This window comes from Schistocerca americana, chromosome 11 (assembly GCF_021461395.2).
Source record: "Schistocerca americana isolate TAMUIC-IGC-003095 chromosome 11, iqSchAmer2.1, whole genome shotgun sequence".
NCBI classification, from domain to species: Eukaryota; Metazoa; Arthropoda; class Insecta; order Orthoptera; family Acrididae; genus Schistocerca; species Schistocerca americana.
In genome coordinates, this window is record NC_060129.1 from 176,278,205 (window position 1) to 176,297,010 (window position 18,806).

General features: G+C 43.6%; 1 protein-coding gene across 1 annotated transcript in view; it reads right to left on the bottom strand.

The window, feature by feature from the left end:
- The window catches only part of LOC124553492 (protein PRRC2A-like), a 1,723,518-nt gene that overhangs the window by 584,698 nt on the left and 1,120,014 nt on the right, over positions 1 to 18,806 (bottom strand). The window contains exon 23 of the mRNA XM_047127347.1: positions 3,174 to 3,400. Coding sequence (XP_046983303.1) covers positions 3,174 to 3,400 — 227 coding nt within the window. The remainder of the gene's footprint in view (positions 1 to 3,173; positions 3,401 to 18,806) is intronic.

Below are 18,806 nucleotides of genomic sequence, written 5' to 3' on the forward strand. Positions count from 1 at the left end.
GGTAACCGCAGCCACGGTCTCTGAGCTGATAGTCCGTGCTGCTGCAAACGTCGTCGAACTGTTCGCGCAGATGGTTGTTGTCTGGCAAATGCGCTGTCGACAGCACTTATTACTTCGCGTGTAAAAATCTACGTCTCACACTTACGATATATTCTGAATCCGTGTTGGCTGGTGTGTAAGAAGATACGTATCATTGACAGCTGCGTACCGTTATTTGATCGCTTCTGTGGTCTGTAAGATGTTGGTCCCACTACTAGACGGAAGCTCATGGGTGTAAGTAATTTTCATTTGAATTGAGTTCTGTTTGTTACGGCAGAATAAAAGCACCATTTGCAGTAAGAGGCGACGTTTATGTCTGAGCACAATTCTGATAACAGACTGTGACAACACGTATATGTGTCACGTATCTTATGCACTATAACTATTACTGCTTACGATGGGCATAATGCGCAACAGAAGTTTGTATAGACCATTAATAAATACACATATTGTCTGGATTTAGCGGATTTCATTACATCAAACACAATCGTCACCTACAATGATGTAGGGTATATCAGTGACAACTCCCATACCGCACTGAATGTCTGATACGAGATTTCGTTCTAACGAAATACTTTCCATTCCAACTTCCTGAACTGAGCATACTACAAGAATATTTCCAGCAAGATAACGCCCACCCATACTGAAAGTGAATGAATTATATGTAACAGTGTCAAGCTTTACCACATGAAGAACGCCCAAACATTCCAAATATTAGAACTGATTGTGTTCTAGTTGAGTGTTTTTCAAAAATATAAGAGTGAACCAGGATGATTACAGGTGAATGGTGTGTACATAATGGCAGCACGCCTTCCAACAATTTTCCAACAGGATAACATCCAACAAGGATGAATCTGTGTGAACAGAGTGTTTGTAATAGAACCACGGCTTAAAGCAAGAGAACAACTGGCTGCTTCAAATTTCAGAAGTGAGCATGTTCTCTCAGGGTGTTTTCCAATGGGATAACACTCACCCATGATAAATCCGTGTGAACAGAGCGTGTGTAACAGCAACATGCCTTCAATCAGTAGATTAACCAACTGCTCCAACATGTCCCAGCAGTGTGTTTTCCAACAACATAACACTCATCCACAATGAATATGTGAAAGGAGTATTTATAATAGCAGCATGCCTTCAAGTGGTAGAAAGCTGAACTGCTCAAAATGTCAAAACTGAGTATGTTCTGGCAGAATGCTTTCTTAGAGAATAAAACCGTGCCATGACCAATCTGTGGATTGGAGTATTTCTATTAGCAGTATGCTTCGCTGCAGTAGAAAGACCAACTGCTCCGTATGTTTGAATGTTCTAGGGGTATGTTTTCCAACAGCTGAACACAGAACCTTGATGAAACTGCATTAACGGAGTATTAGTAACAGCTGTATGCTTTGCAGCAGGAGAGCGTTCCAACTGCTCTAGATGTCACAACCAAGCATTGAGTAGTGAAGTGCTATCCAACAGGATAAAGGCCCAGCTATGCTGAATCTGTGTGGATGGAGTACTTTTACAGCAGCATGCCTTCAAGCAAGAGAATGGCCAACTGCTCCTGAATTGAGCATGTACTATCAAACTGTTTTCCAACAGGATAACTCACAACCAGGATGAATCTATGTAAACTGAATATTAGTAATTGCAGAATGTCTTCACATAGAACAATGTGCAACTGCTCCAAATGCAAGAACTGAACATATCCTGGTGGAACGCAATATGACAGGGTACCACCTAACCATGATTAACCTGTGTGAACATTGTATTTGTAATATCAGCACGCCTTTATGCCAGAGAACGCCACTCTGCTTCATATTTCTGAACTTGGTATATTCTAGGTGGATATTTCCCAACTTCATAACACTGAACAATGATGATTAGGTGAAAATGGAGTATTCGTAATAGCAAATGCTTCCAGAAGTAGAATGCCCAACCATTTCAAATATCTGAACTGAACACGTCATAGTGGACAGTTTCCCTACAGTTTAACACCCAACCATAATGAATCTGTATGAAATGGAATATTTTTAATAGTAATATACTTCCTAGCGATAGAGTACCCAGCTGATCCAAATATCTGAACTGAGTATGGTGTAGTGGGGTGTTTTCCAACAGGATAACACACAACCATGCTGAATCTGTGTGACCAAAGTATCAGTAATAGCAGCATGCATTCAATCAGTACAACTCCCAACTGTCCGACATGTTAGAACGTAGCACGTCTTAGTAGTTTTCCAGTGGGATAACACTCAAACATGATGAATCCATGTAAACAGAGCATTTGTAATTACAGCATGGCTTCAGGCAGCAGATGGCCAACTGTTCCCAATTTCAGGACTGAGCATGTTCTAGTGGATTACTTTCTAACATGATAACACCCAAGCATTCTGAAGCTGTGTGTATGGAGTATTTCCAATAGTAACATGGCTTCAGGCAGCAAAATGCTCAACTGGTCCAAATGTCAGAATGTTGTAGTGGGATGCTTTGCAACAGGATAACGCACGACCACGATGAATCAGTGTAAGCAGCGTATTTGTCTTACCGACATGCCTTCTACTAGTAGACAGCCTGATCAATGGGTGTTCCTGAACTGGGCGTTTTCCAAGAGGATAACACACAACCATGCTCAATCTATGTGAGCTGGGTATTCGTAAGAAGATCAGTAGAACTCCCAACTGCTTCACATGTTAGAACTTAGCATGTCTTAGTAGATAGTTTTCCAGTGGGATAACACTCAAACATGATGAATCCATGTAAACAGAGCATTTTCCAATAGCAGCATGGCTCAGGCAGCAGATGGCCAACTGTTCCGAATGTCAGGACTGAGCAAGTTCTGGTGGATTACTTTCTAACATGATAACACCCAAGCACGCTGAAGTTGTATGTATGGGGTATTTCTAATAGTAACATGGCTTCAGCCAGCAGAATGCCCAACTGCTCCAAATGTCAGACTGTTGTAGTGGGATGCTTTCCAACAGGATAACGCACGGCTACGATGAATCAGTATAAGCAGCGGATTTGTCTTACCGACATGCCTTCTACTAGTAGACAGCCTTCTAGTAGAAGACTGCCTGATCTCTGGGTGTTCCTGAACTGGGCACGTATTAGTTGAAAACATTTTCCAGCACGACAACGCCCGCGGCACCCACCTCGAGGTCCATCGCGCGACCGGCCATGGCCTGGTGCTGGTGGTGCTGGTGGTGCTGTTGGTGCTGGTGGTGGTCTGCCGTGCCGGACAGCGTGTGGCGCCGCGGGTCGTCACGGCTGCGGCCGCCCCCGGAGGCCCGGCCGCCGCTCCCGCCTCCGCCGCCTCCTCCGCCCCCGCCGCCGCGCCCTCTCAGCTCAGAGTCATCGCGGCTGCCGCCTCCGCCGCCTCCTGGAATCATCACAAACACATCCTTACCTCGGTGAATTGCACTCGCACCCAACTTCCCGTCCATTCTCCGACTAAATTCCACACTAATGTCAATCAAAACTTCTGAATGAATAAAATCTTCGCAGTTTTTACGTCGAACAAAATTCGCGAGCTTTCGGACATCTGCTTTCAAAGGTACCATCAGGAGTAAAAGTTACCTACTGCTAGTTTTAACTCAAGAAGAATATTATAATTCCAATCCCAAAGAAAGCAGGCGTTGACAGATGTGAAAATTACCGAACTATCAGTTTAATGATGAAATGTATGATGAAATGTATGATGAAATAAAAGAAATTATACAGATAGTGAAGGGAGATGAAAAAATGGCTAAGCAGGGATGGCTAGAGGACAAATGTAAGGATGTAGAGGCTTATCTCACTAGGGGTAAGATAGATACTGCCTAGAGGAAAATTAAAGAGACCTTTGGAGAAAAGAGAACCAGTTGTATGAATATCAAGAGCTCAGATGGAAACCCAGTTCTAAGCAAAGAAGTGAAAGCAGAAAGGTGGAAGGAGTATATAGAGGGTCTATACAGGGGCGATGTTCTTGAGGACAATATTATGGAAATTGAAGGGGATGTAGATGAAGATGAAATGGGAGATATGATATGCGTGAAGAGTTTGACAGAGCACTGAAAGACCTGAGTCGAAACAAGGCCCCGGGAGTAGACAACATTTCATTAGAACTACTGATAGCCTTGGGAGAGCCAACCTTGACAAAACTCTACCATCTGGTAAGCAAGATGTATGAGACAGGCGAAATACCCCTCAGATTTCAAGAAGAATATAATAATTCCAATCCCAAAGAAAGCAAGTGTTGACAGATGTGAAATTACCGAACTATCAGTTTAATAAGTCACGGCTGCAAAATACTAACACGAATTCTTTACAGACGAATGGAAAAACTGGTAGAAGCCGACCTCGGGGAAGATCAGTTTGGATTATTACACATGGAAAGAAACAGACTTTGCAAAGTGATCCAGTGAAATTGTGTCTTGTGTACATCACAGGTTAACATATACCATCCTGACTGGCATCCATACCATCCGAATGATGTCAGACAGTTGTGGAGATCAAAACAAAAACCAGACGATGTTGGGTACGCTGTGCTGTTGTCTAACACAAGAAGCTCTTGTGAAACAAGTGAAGATGGTCCAATGGTTGGACATTCGTTTCTACCACCCGACAGAATTTATGGCCAAGTAGAAAAGGTTCTCAGGTCTAAAGTCACTATTAACTCACCGAGTGAGTACAATGAAGTGTTTGAGGACCACGGAATAGTTTTGCAGTTAGGATTAGATGTCAAGAATCTGTGTTGGAAGGATGCAGTTGCTGATGTCATTACGCCACCTCGCCAATGTCGGTTCAGATTTCCCCCTGTAGAACTTCACCAGAAGTAAACAAAGAAACGCGCCAGTAAGAGGTGAAGTGGCTTGCAGAATGGACGCTGGTGAAGGACGAGGGATATGCAGACGAGGCAAAGCCTACTCGTCCATGGAGCCAAACGTTATCACAATTGGAAGATCCTTAAAGGAAGCTAAAGTGAGGGATATTGATTTCCCGGTCCAAAAGCATTTCGGGCACACTTGCTTCCTACAAGAACGTAATCCATTGTCAGACAGGTGGAAACAATGCAGATGAAGATTCAGACTTTGAAATTCATCCAGAGGAAAATGAGTTGCCAGTGGAATTTAGAGGGGACGGGACAGGACCTGAAAGCTTGTGACGTACAGTACTGGACATTAAAATTGCTACACCAAGAAGAAATGCGGATGGTAATCGGGTATTCATTGGACAAATATATTATACTACAACTGACATGTGATTACATTTTCACGCAATTTGGGTGCACAGATTCTGAGAAATCAGTACCAAAAACAACCACCTCTGGCCGTAATAACGGCCTTGACACGCCTGGGCATTGAGTCAAACAGAGCTCAGATGGCGTGTACAGGTACAGCTGCCCATGCAGCTTCAACACGATACCACAGTTCATCGAGAGAAGTGACTGGCGTATTGTGACGAGCCAGTTGCTCGGCCACCATTGATCAGACGTTTTCTATTGGTGAGAGATCTGGAGAATGTGCTGGCCAGGTCAGCAGTCGAACATTTTCTGTATCCAGAAAGGCCCGGTCGTGCACTATCCTGCTGAAACGTAGGGTCTCGCAGGAACCAAATGAAGGGCAGAGCCACGGGTCGCAACACATCTGAAATGTAACGTCCACTGCCCAAAGTGCCGTCAATGCGAACAAAAGGTGAATGAGACGTGTAACCAATGGCACCCGATATTATCACGCCGGGTGATACGCCAGTATGGCGATGACGAATAGACGCTTCCAATGTGCGTTCACCGCGATGTCGCTAAACACGGATGCGACCATCGTGATGCTGTAAACAGATCCTGGATTCATCCGAAAAAATGACGTTTTGCCATTCGTGCACCCAGGTTCGTCGTCGAATACACCATCGCAGGCGCTCCTGTCTGTGATGCAGCGTCAAGGGTAACCGCAGCCACGGTCTCCGAGCTGATAGTCCGTGCTGCTGCAAACGTCGTCGAACTGTTCGTGCAGATGGTTGTTGTCTGGCAAACGTCCCCATCTGTTCACTCAGGGATCGAGACGTGGCTGTACGATCAGTTACAGCCGTGCGGATAAGATGCCTGTCACCTCGACTGCTAGTGATACGAGGCCGTTGGGATCCAGCACGGCGTTCCGTATTACCCTCCTGAACCCACCGATTCCATATTCTGCTAACAGTCATTGGATCTCGACCGACGCGAGCAGCAATGTCGCGATACGATAAACCGTAATCGCGATAGGCTACAATCCGACCTTTATCAAAGTCGGAAACGTGATGGTACGCATTTCTCCTCCTTACACGAGGCATCACAACAACGTTTCACCGGGGAACGCCGGTCAACTGCTGTTTGTGTACGAGAAATCGGTTGGAAACTTTCCTCGTGTCAGCACGTTGTAGGTGTCGCCACCGGCACCAACCTTGTGTGAATGCTCTGAAAAGCTAATCATTTGCATATCACAGCATCTTCTTCCTGTCGGTTAAATTTCGCGTCTGTAGCACGTAATCTTCGTCGTGTGGCAATTTTAATGGCCAGTAGTGTATTAACTACTCTCAAACTGTTGTTTAATGCCACATACTTTGTATTAACTACTTCCAAACTATTGTTTAATGTCACATACTTTGAAATCACATTCTGTTTTAGTCATTAAATCTTTTGTAACAGCATTAAGGTGTCTTTTTATTTTTATGTAATGATAATATATGCGCATCGATCTCTACAGAAGCATACCTCTGTTAATCCCTGGGAACAGAGGCAAAAGTCGGTGAATCCAAATTATTTTAGGTAATAACTAGCAAAATAAAAGCCGAATATTTCAGGGATTGTCAGAAATATACTCCTTAGGTAAGCATAAATCTATGATGAAAAGGAATTTCGAATATCTGCCACATGAAGTAAGTAAGAAGCTTTTTGCGTTTCCTGAAAAAGATGTTCTAGTGCACTCACTGCATTTTGCTTCTGGGCGCCTCTTTCGCTCTATGTTCGGCTTACCTGACCAGTTTGCCCTGGTATCATTTCATGTCGGATCTTAACTAATTTCTACCCTAGCAAATACATTCAATTCATTTCACTGCATTTAATTCATTCCACAATCAATATTATTACTATATAACTCGTTAAGGGCGATGTGAGCACAGAAATGAGGGGCAAGTATAGCGAGGGGAACAGCATCAAAAGAAAAAGGAATGAAACAGAAGAAGATGAAATTCAGCGGTAGCCATTGCTCCTATTCATTGGCTAGACACACTCTAGAGACGGTAGTGCAGCAGAAGCGGACGAGCAAAGAGCATAAGGTCAGAGAGAGAGAGAGAGAGAGAGAGAGAGAGAGAGGCGGATGGAATGCGGGAACAGAAAGTTGTCAGAGAGTTTGTGTAGCGCGTCGCCTGGGGCGCCACAATAGACAATGGCGCCTGAAACAGAGCCAGCCAGAGATATGGCGCTGTCGGCCGGCCAAGTTCCGCCAGAAATCCGCCAGGAGCGCTGCACTCGCCGCACTGAACAACGAAACGACACACAAGCGCATCTGGGCCACGGCAGCCAGCGTTCCTATTCTAAAAAAAAAAAAAAAATAGTGGGGAGAATAATACGAACAGGCGGTATTTTACTGTATCCTCCATGAAATAAAAACGAAACAAAAATAGTGCAGTTTGAAGTTTACTGAGATATTCTGAGGGTCGATGAAGCTGTTGCCCGAGATGAAGGTCAGACACAGATACTGTATTCTAGATGTTAAGTAAAAACCTGATATCACTACGGAGAATAGCACAGGGTTCGTTACAAGGACCAGTGCTGTTATTGTCCTACGTGAGTGGTTCGGCTCTGGAAGAATATAGGACTCCTTATTTAAAATAATATCCTGCATACGTAACGCATAAGCTACTCGAGATGTGTGGCGGAGGATACTTCACGTATCATTGTCGGAAGTCCCATGCGGCTTTTTGCGGATGATGCTGTAGTATACAGAGAAGTTGCAGCATTCGAAAATTGCAGCGAAATGCAGGAGATCTGCAGCGGATAGGCACTTGGTGCAGGGAGTGGCAACTGACCCTTAACATAGACAAATGTAATGTATTGCGAATACATAGAAAGAAGGATCCTTTATTGTATGATCAGCCGGCCGAAGTGGCCGTGCGGTTAAAGGCGCTGCAGTCTGGAACCGCAAGAATCCATAGGTCCACTGTTTCCGATCTGATGGTGAAGTGGAAACGTGAAGGGACACGTACAGCACAGAAGCGCACAGGCCGACCTCGTCCGTTGAATGACAGAGACCGCCGTAATGTGTATGAGCAGACATCTATCCAGACTGCAAGTACAGTCAGGTGAGAGGTGAGAAAACTTAGATTTCCTGGTCGAGCGGCTAGTTATGAGCTACACATCACGCCGGTAAATGCCAAACGACGCCTCGCTTGGTCTAAGGAGCGTAAACACTGGACGACTGAACAGTAGAAAAACGTTGTGTGGAGTGACGAACCACGGTACATAATGTGGCCATCCGACGGCAGGGTGTGGGTACGGCGAATGCCCGGTGAACGTCATCTGCCAGCGTGTGTAGTGCCAACAGTGAAATTCTTGCTGTTTTGCGTGGCACTATCACACCACGGACCTACATTGATGTTTTAAGCACCTTTTTACTTCCCACTGTTGAAGAGCAAATCGGGGATGGCGATTGCATCTTTCAGCACGATCGAGGACCTGTTCATAATGCACGGCCTGTGGCGGAGTGGTTACACTGCAGTATCATCCCTGTAATGGACTGGCCTGCACAGAGTCCCGACCTGAATCCTATAGAACACCTTAGGCGTGTTTTGGAATGCCGACTTCGTGTCAGGCCTCACCGACCGACATCGATACCTCTCCTCAGTGCAGCACTCCGTGAAGAATGGGCTGCCATTACCCAAGAAACGTGATTGAACGTATGCCTGCGAGAGTGGAAGCTGTCATCAAGGCTAAGGGTGGGCCAACGCCATATTGAATTCCAGAATTACCGATGGAGGGCGCCACGAACTTGTAAGTCATTTTCAGCCAGGTCTCCGGATACTTTTGATCACTTACTGTGTTTAGTGCAAGAGATGAAGTATAACAAACCACCACGCAGCCCAAGCCAACATGAAACACTTCATACTTCCGTGGGTAAGAGAATTTCTCGAGAAAGTCGGTCTGCGTTTCTGTCGCAGCTTAAAGAGCAATATCAACAAGTCTGTTTCAAAAAGGTTAAAAAGATCGGTGAGATTTACATGCTCGTCTGGTAGCTCAACTGGATAGAACGTTGTTCGCTAATGAGAGTATGAGTTGGAATGGAAGATGAGTGTTAATCTGTTACTCACTTTCAATAGAGCAATGCACGGCCTCTTGCAGACGAAGATATTGCTCTAGCGATTTCAAGTGTTCCAATGTTATTCAGTCTGTATATTGAGCAAGTAGTAAAGGAAACAAAAGAAAAATTCGAAGTAGGAATTAAAGTCCATGGAGAAGAAAAAAAAACTTTCAGGTTCGCCGATGACATTGTAGTTCTGTCAGAGATTGCAAAGAACCTGGAAGAGTAGCTGAACGGAATGGACAGTGTCTTGAAAGGAGGATAATGAGATGAACATCAACAAAAGCAAAATGAGGATAATGGAATGTAGTCGAATTAAATTGGGTGATGCTGCGGGTATTAGATTAGGAAATGAGATGCTTGAAGTAGTAAAGGAATTTTGCTATTTGGGGAGCAAAATAACTGATGATGGTCGAAGTAGAGAGGATATGTAGACTGGCAATGGCAAGGTAAGCGTTTCTAAAGAAGAGAAATTTGTTAACATCGAGTAACAAAAGTGTCAGGAAGTCTTTTCTGAAAGTATTTGTACGGAGTGTTGCCATGTATGGAAGTGAAACATGGACTACAAATAGTTTGGACAAGAAGTGAATAGAAGCTTTCGAAATGTGGTGCTACAGAAAAATGCTGAAGATTAGATGGGTAGATCACGTAACCAATGAGGAGTTATTGAATATAACTGGGGAGAAGAGGAATTTGTGGCACAACTTGACTAGAAGAAGGGATCGGTTGGTAGGACATGTTCTGAGGCATCAAAGGATCTCCAATTTCGACTGATGACCTCAGAAGTTAAGTCGCATAGTGCTCAGAGCCATTTGATCACCAATTTAGTATTGGAGGGCAGCGTGGAGGGTAAAAATCGTAGAGGGAGACCAAGAGATGAATACACTAAGCAGATTCAGAAGGATGTAGGCTGCAGTAGGTACTGGGAGATGAAGAAGCTTGCACAGGATAGAGTAGCATGGAGAGCTGCATCAAACCAGTCTCTGGACTGAAGACCACAACAACAACGGTTAGAATCACGAACAGTGAAGCGGACGAGTAACTGATGAGAATTGGCGCCTTACGTTTTCCACACTGCAACCGCCCGGAGCTCTGTGTGACGTCACGACTCGGACCTAAATGTAGCCCGGCCCCCTATGGGATCAAAGCCTCGGCCGCAAAACTTTCGGCCAAGGCCATTCTTCAGTTAACAGCTTTCAACTCCAGAGGCGGGCATCGATTTCAGATCAGCAGCTCGCGTATTGTCCGTCATCGCTCTTCTCTTCACGAGCCGGCCACAAAGAGTGTGGGTGGTGGAGCCAAGAGGGCGACGAGGGGGTGGGGGAGGGAGTGGGGCGGGGGGGGGGGGGGATGGTAGGGTGGCGGGGAGGGGAGGAGAAGACGGCGCCGGCGCCAACTCAAACAACCGGCGCTGCCGGATAAAGAATAACACGCGACTTGCAGGTTTATTATCTCTGGTCTGAGAGGATTCCAACAAGCGGCTTCCAGCCATAGAGTAAATATCTCCGGAGTGAGCATTGCGTTCTGGCATAAATTCTAGTGTCCGATACCACGCGTCGGCTTTGACCAGTGACGTCATACGTGAGGCAAAGATGCTGCAATGGACAATCTATGAATGGAACGAATCATACTCGTAAACAAATGAATGTAGCATGCCATAAAATAATACATTTAACGCGACTATTATTTACGCGCGAATTTCGTTTAAACGAGATGAAGATGACTGAAATAAATAAGAACACGAGAGCAATTACGAGTGCATATATTATATTATATTTTCCACATGTACTGCAAAAACGATCTAAATAATGAACCGTCGAATAGATGGAATCGGTAACTAGAAGCAACCTATGTAGGAGGTCATTTCGAGTTACCGATTCCAATATCACTGTTTGTTGCGCAAAAATCTTATAACGTATCAGAAACGTGCTTAAAAATGATCTCGTTAGTGAACTACAGAATGCAAGTAGACTTTCAAAAAAACGAAAATCTTTACACACATTGCTGCACACGCAAAGAAATAAAACGCAAAAATGACCAAACCTTGTAACCGATAACTATACTACACGAAAAGTCACACCAGCTACAGTAGCGCCAAGTAACACTCAGTAAAATCTATACACCAGGAGTGACAGTAAAAATAAGAGAACTGTAGCAGAATCATCTAAGAGGAAAACATAAAAATGGCTACATCCAAAGAAACTTACCGCATATGAACTTCCAAAGGAGTCTAAGATCGAGGCTGACAAGAATGAAACAAGGACATAACAAAAAAACAATAATGTTAGCAGGTCAAACTGTAACGGAAGAAGCAAAATCCAAAATAACTAATGAAAAAAAATAATAAGAAACACAAACTGCCAGGCACGAATGAGGTACGTCCCTCACATATCAGTTCTTCCCTACCGCTCGCCCTCAATCAGACGCAAAATTTTAAAATAATAAAAAAAATGAAACCACGAGTCACATAAAACCTCCGGCAAAGACACAGTAATGCCCCTCGGCCCACCACTGTAACCAGATAATATTGAAACAACAGAAAAACCTCCCTCCAGAGAAACCAAAAAATTAGCACTCGCACAATACAGTAACATAAAAAAACGCAACGTAAAACAAGAAAAAAGTATCAGACCCACCAACACCCAACTAACAAGACGAGGCTTTACATTTTCCTCTCCCGACAACAGATTTTACAGCCCCCCAATACCCCTCGATATTAGTACATTCCCCCGTCTTATAGTCTTGTGATTCACGACCAAATGATAGTAACCCCTTGTACAAAGCAAACCCATCTGACATGACTATAGAACCGTCTTCCACATATTATTCTATTAAAGATGTCAAGACTTCCTTTATCCGATTTGGTACAACCCTAAATACAACATCAGCACAATCTACTCCAGAAACTACTCCTCCAAAAACCCAAAGCCCAACAACCTCGTGCCTCCTTTCGTACTTTCTCTTTCCAAAATGTGACTCATCTACTTCAACTATAACCCCTGGCTCCCCCCAATGACCGCCTATACTTTATAAAGTCCCCGCAGACTTCTCTACAAAACGAGAACCAGTCGACTACAGTGCCACACAAAACCGCTGCTTCGTGCATGACAGATTTGCAAGAATATTCATAGTAGAAATAGTAGGTTAGCATGACAATTACTTCTAAATTCAGCCTCTATCTTTCGAACCACGTCCCCCCGCGTATGGATCTCCATATGTTATTTTTTCTGCACCTCCACATGTATTCGTCGGAAGTTCGTGATAACGCAACCTTCGTCAAAACCATATAATTTCCACAGACACTGCACTTGCAAAATTCAGCAATGACGCCCAATGATTGCAAAAATTTTATAGTTGATTTACGTTCACTGATTTTCGGAAGCAGAATTTTCGCAGTAAAAACAACTGACTCAAACGAACAGCGTGATAAATCAAGACCTTATAAATCACGACTAATTTCATTAACAAAAGATGCCTAAAACAAATTACGAGATGAAAACAAAAAATCTAAATCGAATTTGTAATATACGTGCGTAACGAGGAAATCCAGAGATATCATTTAACGTTCATCGACAGTACTCTGCGGCACAAACAAAATAACTTCACATATTACGTCATTGGTCAAAGCCGACGGGTGGTATCGGACACTAGAATTGACCCGCGTTCTGCAATTGTTGTCAACATTAAACCAGGATTGTCACGTGTTTTCGGTACTTCGCTGTGCGTGTGTGCATTCCGCAGAGTTGGAAGTTTATAATATCAAGAGTTTTTGTTGTGTTTTCACCATTTGTTGATAGTGTAAAAGCTATGGTGAATTACTATTGTTGGTACGGATGCAAAGAATAATATGTGAAAGGAGGGATAGTAACTTTTCATGGGTACTATGTTTAAAAATTTCGAGACGCATTATAATTAAGGCTTGATTCTGTAGACCTATTTTTCTACGATTTTATGACTATATAATAGATATTACGGCTCGTACAACAGCTTACGAACAATCAGTTCCTCTCGTAAATTTGCTAGTGGAACAGGAAAGGGAATGGTTAGTTGTTTCAGCAAATACTATCCTCCATGCATTTATCAGTGACTTGTGGATTATGTATATAGATTTGAAAGACGGGAGACAGATAAATTCAATAGAGTGGGAGTCTGTAATTGTCTTCGTATAATATGCGTGTTCGAACATTTTTGTGTACTATAAAGTTACAGTAGGAGACCACGTTAAGTGTGTCAAGGACATGGAGAATGACTGCGTGTGATTTATATTTTAGTTTCCCGAAGGATGAGCAACGAGTAAAGATCTGGCTCCAGAAAATCAGGAGGAGTAATTTTGTCCTCACAAAATACTCCAAAGTATGTTCAAAACACTTGTTGTTTAGACAAATTTGGACGTGTGTGGCCAAAGGTAGATGCTATACCAACTATTTTGAATTTTCCACAGCACCTACTACCAGTTTTTCCATTCAGCTTAAATAAATTTTCAGCACAAATCAAATAAAAAACACAATAGTGTAGCTAATCAAAGTACACGTTCATCTTCTTTGGTGTATTTTGCCTTCAATTTATTTTCTTCGGCATTTGATTAAGAAGCGTAAAATATTAGTAAACATGTCCCCAAACTCTTTCATTTGTGTCCCTTTCCACTTTCCTTAATAGAGTTACATTGGTTGACTGTTACATGACCAACTGTATTTGCTTTACAGTACATTTATTCTCCGATCGCCTTTTTTCCCCCTTCTTACTCAGCCTACTATTTATTTAATAAACTGGGAACAAGTACGTAAAATGCGTTACATAAACACTTCAAAGTGTCACCACGAAGAAAAATTGTGCTTCAGGACGCAAAAACGAAACAATAAATACGCAGAAATAGCAGAAAAAAGGACGAATTAGCAGGGATATAATCGCTAATGTGTGGCAAATTCGGTGTTTTTTCGGACACTTGCAAAAGTACTAGCGTACTGTCAAGTCGTTTTACAAGACTATCACCGCAAAAATGTGCGTCAGGCATTGTAATACTATAAAGTGCCGTATCATACCGAAAACTACCAAAAATCGAGTGCATCTGAACTGTGACACCTATCGCAAAGAAGCAGAATGCAATATCACTTGCCCTTTAAAAGTTACGTAGCAGGTTTATTCCCGTATCAAATCAATACTGTTAAAATGTCTGCGCAACATTTGTAAATAATACACGACTCGTACGAAAAGAATCCGTCTGTACTGGGGATGTAGTGACATACTAAATATACAGGGCGCTATACGGACAAACACACGACGTTCCGAGAACACGTGACCTGGCCGGCAATGCATGTTGACAACACAAAATCTGTTCTGCGCATGTGAATGCTCACTCCAGAGATATTTACTCTATGCTTCCAGCCAGCGATGTACAAAGAGTTGCAGTATCTGTGGGCTGAGCAGAAAAGAATTTTTGAGGCCATCATACAGCGTCAGCATAAAGTCTTTCTGTGATTACAGACGTTTCTGTCTAAGGAACTGTACTACGTACAGCTGTGCGGTTTTTTTGCAAATGGTAGCTTAACTCGTAAAATTTTTTTTTATGGGCACACTTCTACATGTGCTCTGGCCGCATCCGAATTCCTCTCTCTCTCTCTCTCTCTCTCGTTACAGGAAGTGTAATTTAGGAGTGCTCGTATAACAATATCGTCTACACATGAGACAGCGCAATGTTTTTTTTTTTTTTGTGGTTTTACGAAACATGGTCGCCAGTTACAGGCCAGCGACAGGTCCGAACTGCCTGTAGTCGAGATCTGACATTTGTGACTAACGAAGGAGGACGGTGTGAAAAGTTTGAGGGGTCTGGCAGTGTTGGTGACAAAGGAAGTGTGGCGCAGGCATTTTTGATACTGTGTGCCTAACAGGAGCTCGACGCAGTCCGCGTAAATGCTTCCAGACAAACAGGCGTACCTCGGAGCATTTCCATGCATAGGAGGTGCAGCTGCTGCAAGCTTTGCGGCCAGGTGATAGAACCAGAGGTGCAGAATTTGCTAGCAACATTCTGGAACGAACCGATGCAGGAAAGATTACCTTACTAAAGAATGAGATTTTCACTCTGCAGCGGAGTGTGCGCTGAATGAAACTTCCTGGCAAATTAAAACTGTGTGCCGGACCGAGACTCGAACTCGGGACCTTTGCCTTCCGCGGGCAAGTGCTCTGCCATCTGAGCTACCAAAGCACGACTCACGCCCCGTCCTTACAGCTTTACTTCTGCCAGTACCTCGTCTCCTACCTTCCAAACTTAACAGAAGCTCTCCTGCGAACCGGTCCGGCACACAGTTTTAATCTGCCAGGAAGTTTCATACCTTACTAAAGTTTGTTTTTCCGATGAGGCAACTTTTGTCGTCTCCGGGAAAGCAAACAGGAATAATGTTCGTATCTACGGGTCGGAGAACACACAGGTCGTGGAAGATAGGGCACAGCCCGAAACTGATTGTGAGATGTGGCTTATGCATAACACAGTTGTTGCGACTTAATTCACAATGCAATTATTGCACCGTTCTCTTTCACTGAGCCTACCATTACGGTAACAATTTACCCGGAAGTATCGCAACTTTAGGATACACCGGAGCTGCAGGAATTTCAACAGTGGTTATTTGTTCGCCAGTTCTTGGCTGGAATATTTCCGAACAGGTGGTGCGGTAGAACCAGTCCGATATCATGGCCACCACATTAACCACAAATAACCCCTCTCGACCATTTTTCTGCGGTTCTGTTAAGGACAAAGTATTCAGTTCAAAAGTTAAGGCATGAATAAGAGATGCTGTATACTTCGTCCATCATAAGAATAAACTAGATGCAAACAAATTTAAACAGATGCAAAATCCCCAAGATTCGCGATCTTTTACAGAAGCTCGAAATTTAGCGCGGACTTCAATGCCAGATGCCTGTAACAGTTTCCACAACGAAACGTTGTCTCGAAACAAAGTCCAAAGAGATTCTGGTCTTATGTGAAGATTGTTAGTGGCAAGAAAAAATCAATCCCTTGTCTGCACGATAGCAATGGAGATACCGTCGAAGACATTGCTGCCAAAGCATACTAAACACAGTCTTCCGAAATGCCTTCACAAAAGAAGATGAAGTAAATATTCCACAATTCGAATCGAGAACAGCTGCCAACATGAGAAACGTAGAAGTAAATATCCTCGGAGTAGTGAAGCAACTCAAATCACTTAATAAAAGCAAGTCTTCTGGTCCAGACTGTATACCAATTAGGTTCCTTTCGGAGTATGCTTATGCATTAGCTCCATACTTGATAATCATATACAACCGTTCACTCGACGAAAGATCCGTACCCAAAGGCTGGAAAGTTGCAAAGGTCACAACCATATTCAAGAAAGGTAGCAGGAGTAATCCACTAAATTACAGGCCCATATCGTTAACGTCGATATGCAGTAGGATTCTGGAACATATATTGTGTTCGAACATTAGTGAATTACCTCGAAGAAAACGGTCTATTGACACACAGTCAACATAGGTTTAGAAAACATCGTTCCTGTGAAACACAACTAGTTCTTTATTCACATGAACTCTTGAGTGCTATAGATAAGGGATTTCAGATCGAGTCCTTATTTCTGGATTTCCGGAAGGCTTCTGACACAAGCGGCTCGTAGTGAAATTGCGTGCTTATGAAATATCGTCTCGGTTACGTGACTGGATGTGTGATTTCCTGTCAGAGAGGTGACAGTTCGTAGTAATTGACGGAAAGTCATCGAGTAAAACAGAAGTGATTTCTGGCGTTCCCCAAGGTAGCGTTATAGGCCCTTTGCTGTTCCTTATCTACATAAACGACTTGGGAGACAATCTGAGCAGCCGTCTTTGGTTGTTTCCAGATGACGCTGTCGTTTATCGACTAATAAAGTCATCAGAAGATCAAAACAAACTGCAAAACGATTTAGAAAAGATATCCGAATGGTGCGAAAAGTCGCAGTTGACCCTGAATAACGAAAAGTGTGAGATCATTCACATGAGTGCTAAAAGGAACTCGTTAAACTTCGGTTACACGATAAACCAGTCTAATCTAAAAGCCGTAAATTCAACTAAATGCCTAGGTATTACAATTACGAACAACTAAAATTGGAAGGAACACATAGAAAATGTTGTCTGGAAGGCTAACCAAAGACTTCGTTTTATTGGCAGGACACTTAGAAAATGTAACAGACCTACTAAGGAGACTGCCTACACCAAGTTGTCCGTCCTCTTTTAGAATACTGTTGCGCGGTGTGGGATCTTTACCAGATAGGACTGACGGAGTACATCGAAAAAATTCAAATAAATGCAGCACGTTTTGTATTATCGTGAAATAGGGGAGAGAGTGTCACAGAAATTATACAGGATTTCGGCTGGAAATCGTTAACAGAAAGGCGTTTTTCGTTGCGACGGGATCTTCTCACGAAATTCCAACCACCAACTTTCTCCTCCGCATGCGAAAATATTGTGTTGACACCGACCTAGATAGGGAGGAACGATCACCAAGATAAAATAAGGGAAATCAGAGCTCGTACGGAAAGATATAGGTGTTCTTTCCCTCCGCGTGCTATACGAGATTGGAACGATAGAAAATTGTGCCAGGCAATTAAATGTGATTTGCAGAGTATCCATGTAGATGCAGATGTAGATTGGGTGCTCGAACACACTTGCACTCTGCCCAGCATTACAGTCTGATGCTAGTTCCGCCACGGTTCGCGGACTCTCTTGTTTTCAAAGTCTGTCCAGCCTACGACGTGCGATGTCTGTATTGAGAGGTGGGCATCCAATGCCACGGTGTCTGGACGCGGTTTCAGCTTGGTTCCGACTCGTGCTGAAGACACTCACCACACCCAATGAGTCGTGCAGTTTCCGAAATCCTCGTGCCGAGCCTGCGGGACAGCACAATCCGCACCCGATCAAAACTGCGCCTTCCCCGTTCTACACGCGGACAGCTCGCTTACTGATACTACACGCACCGTGCGTTTGTCTGGTTAGCAGACATTCCTCACGACGCGACGCTCCTATCGCCTGGATGGGTTTATACCGACAGCAGCTGGGTGGTCATGATTTTCTCGCTCAACAGTGTACACATAAACAACTGGCCATTAAAATTGCTGCACCAATAAGAAATGCAGATGACAAACGGGTATTCATTGGACAAATATATTATACTACAACTGACATGTGATTACATTTTCACGCAATCTAGGTGCATAGATCCTGAGAAATCAATACCCAGAACAACCACCTCTGGCCGTAATAACGGCCTTGATACGACTGGGCATTGAGTCAAACAGAGCTTGGATGCCGTGTACAGGTACAGCTGGCCGTGCAGCTTCAACACGATACCACAGTTCATCAAGAGTAGTGACTGGCGTATTGTGACGAGCCAGTTGCTCGGCCACCATTGACCAGACATTTTCAGTTGGTGAGAGATCTGGAGAATGTGCTGGCCAGGACAGCAGTCGAACATTTTCTGTATCCAGA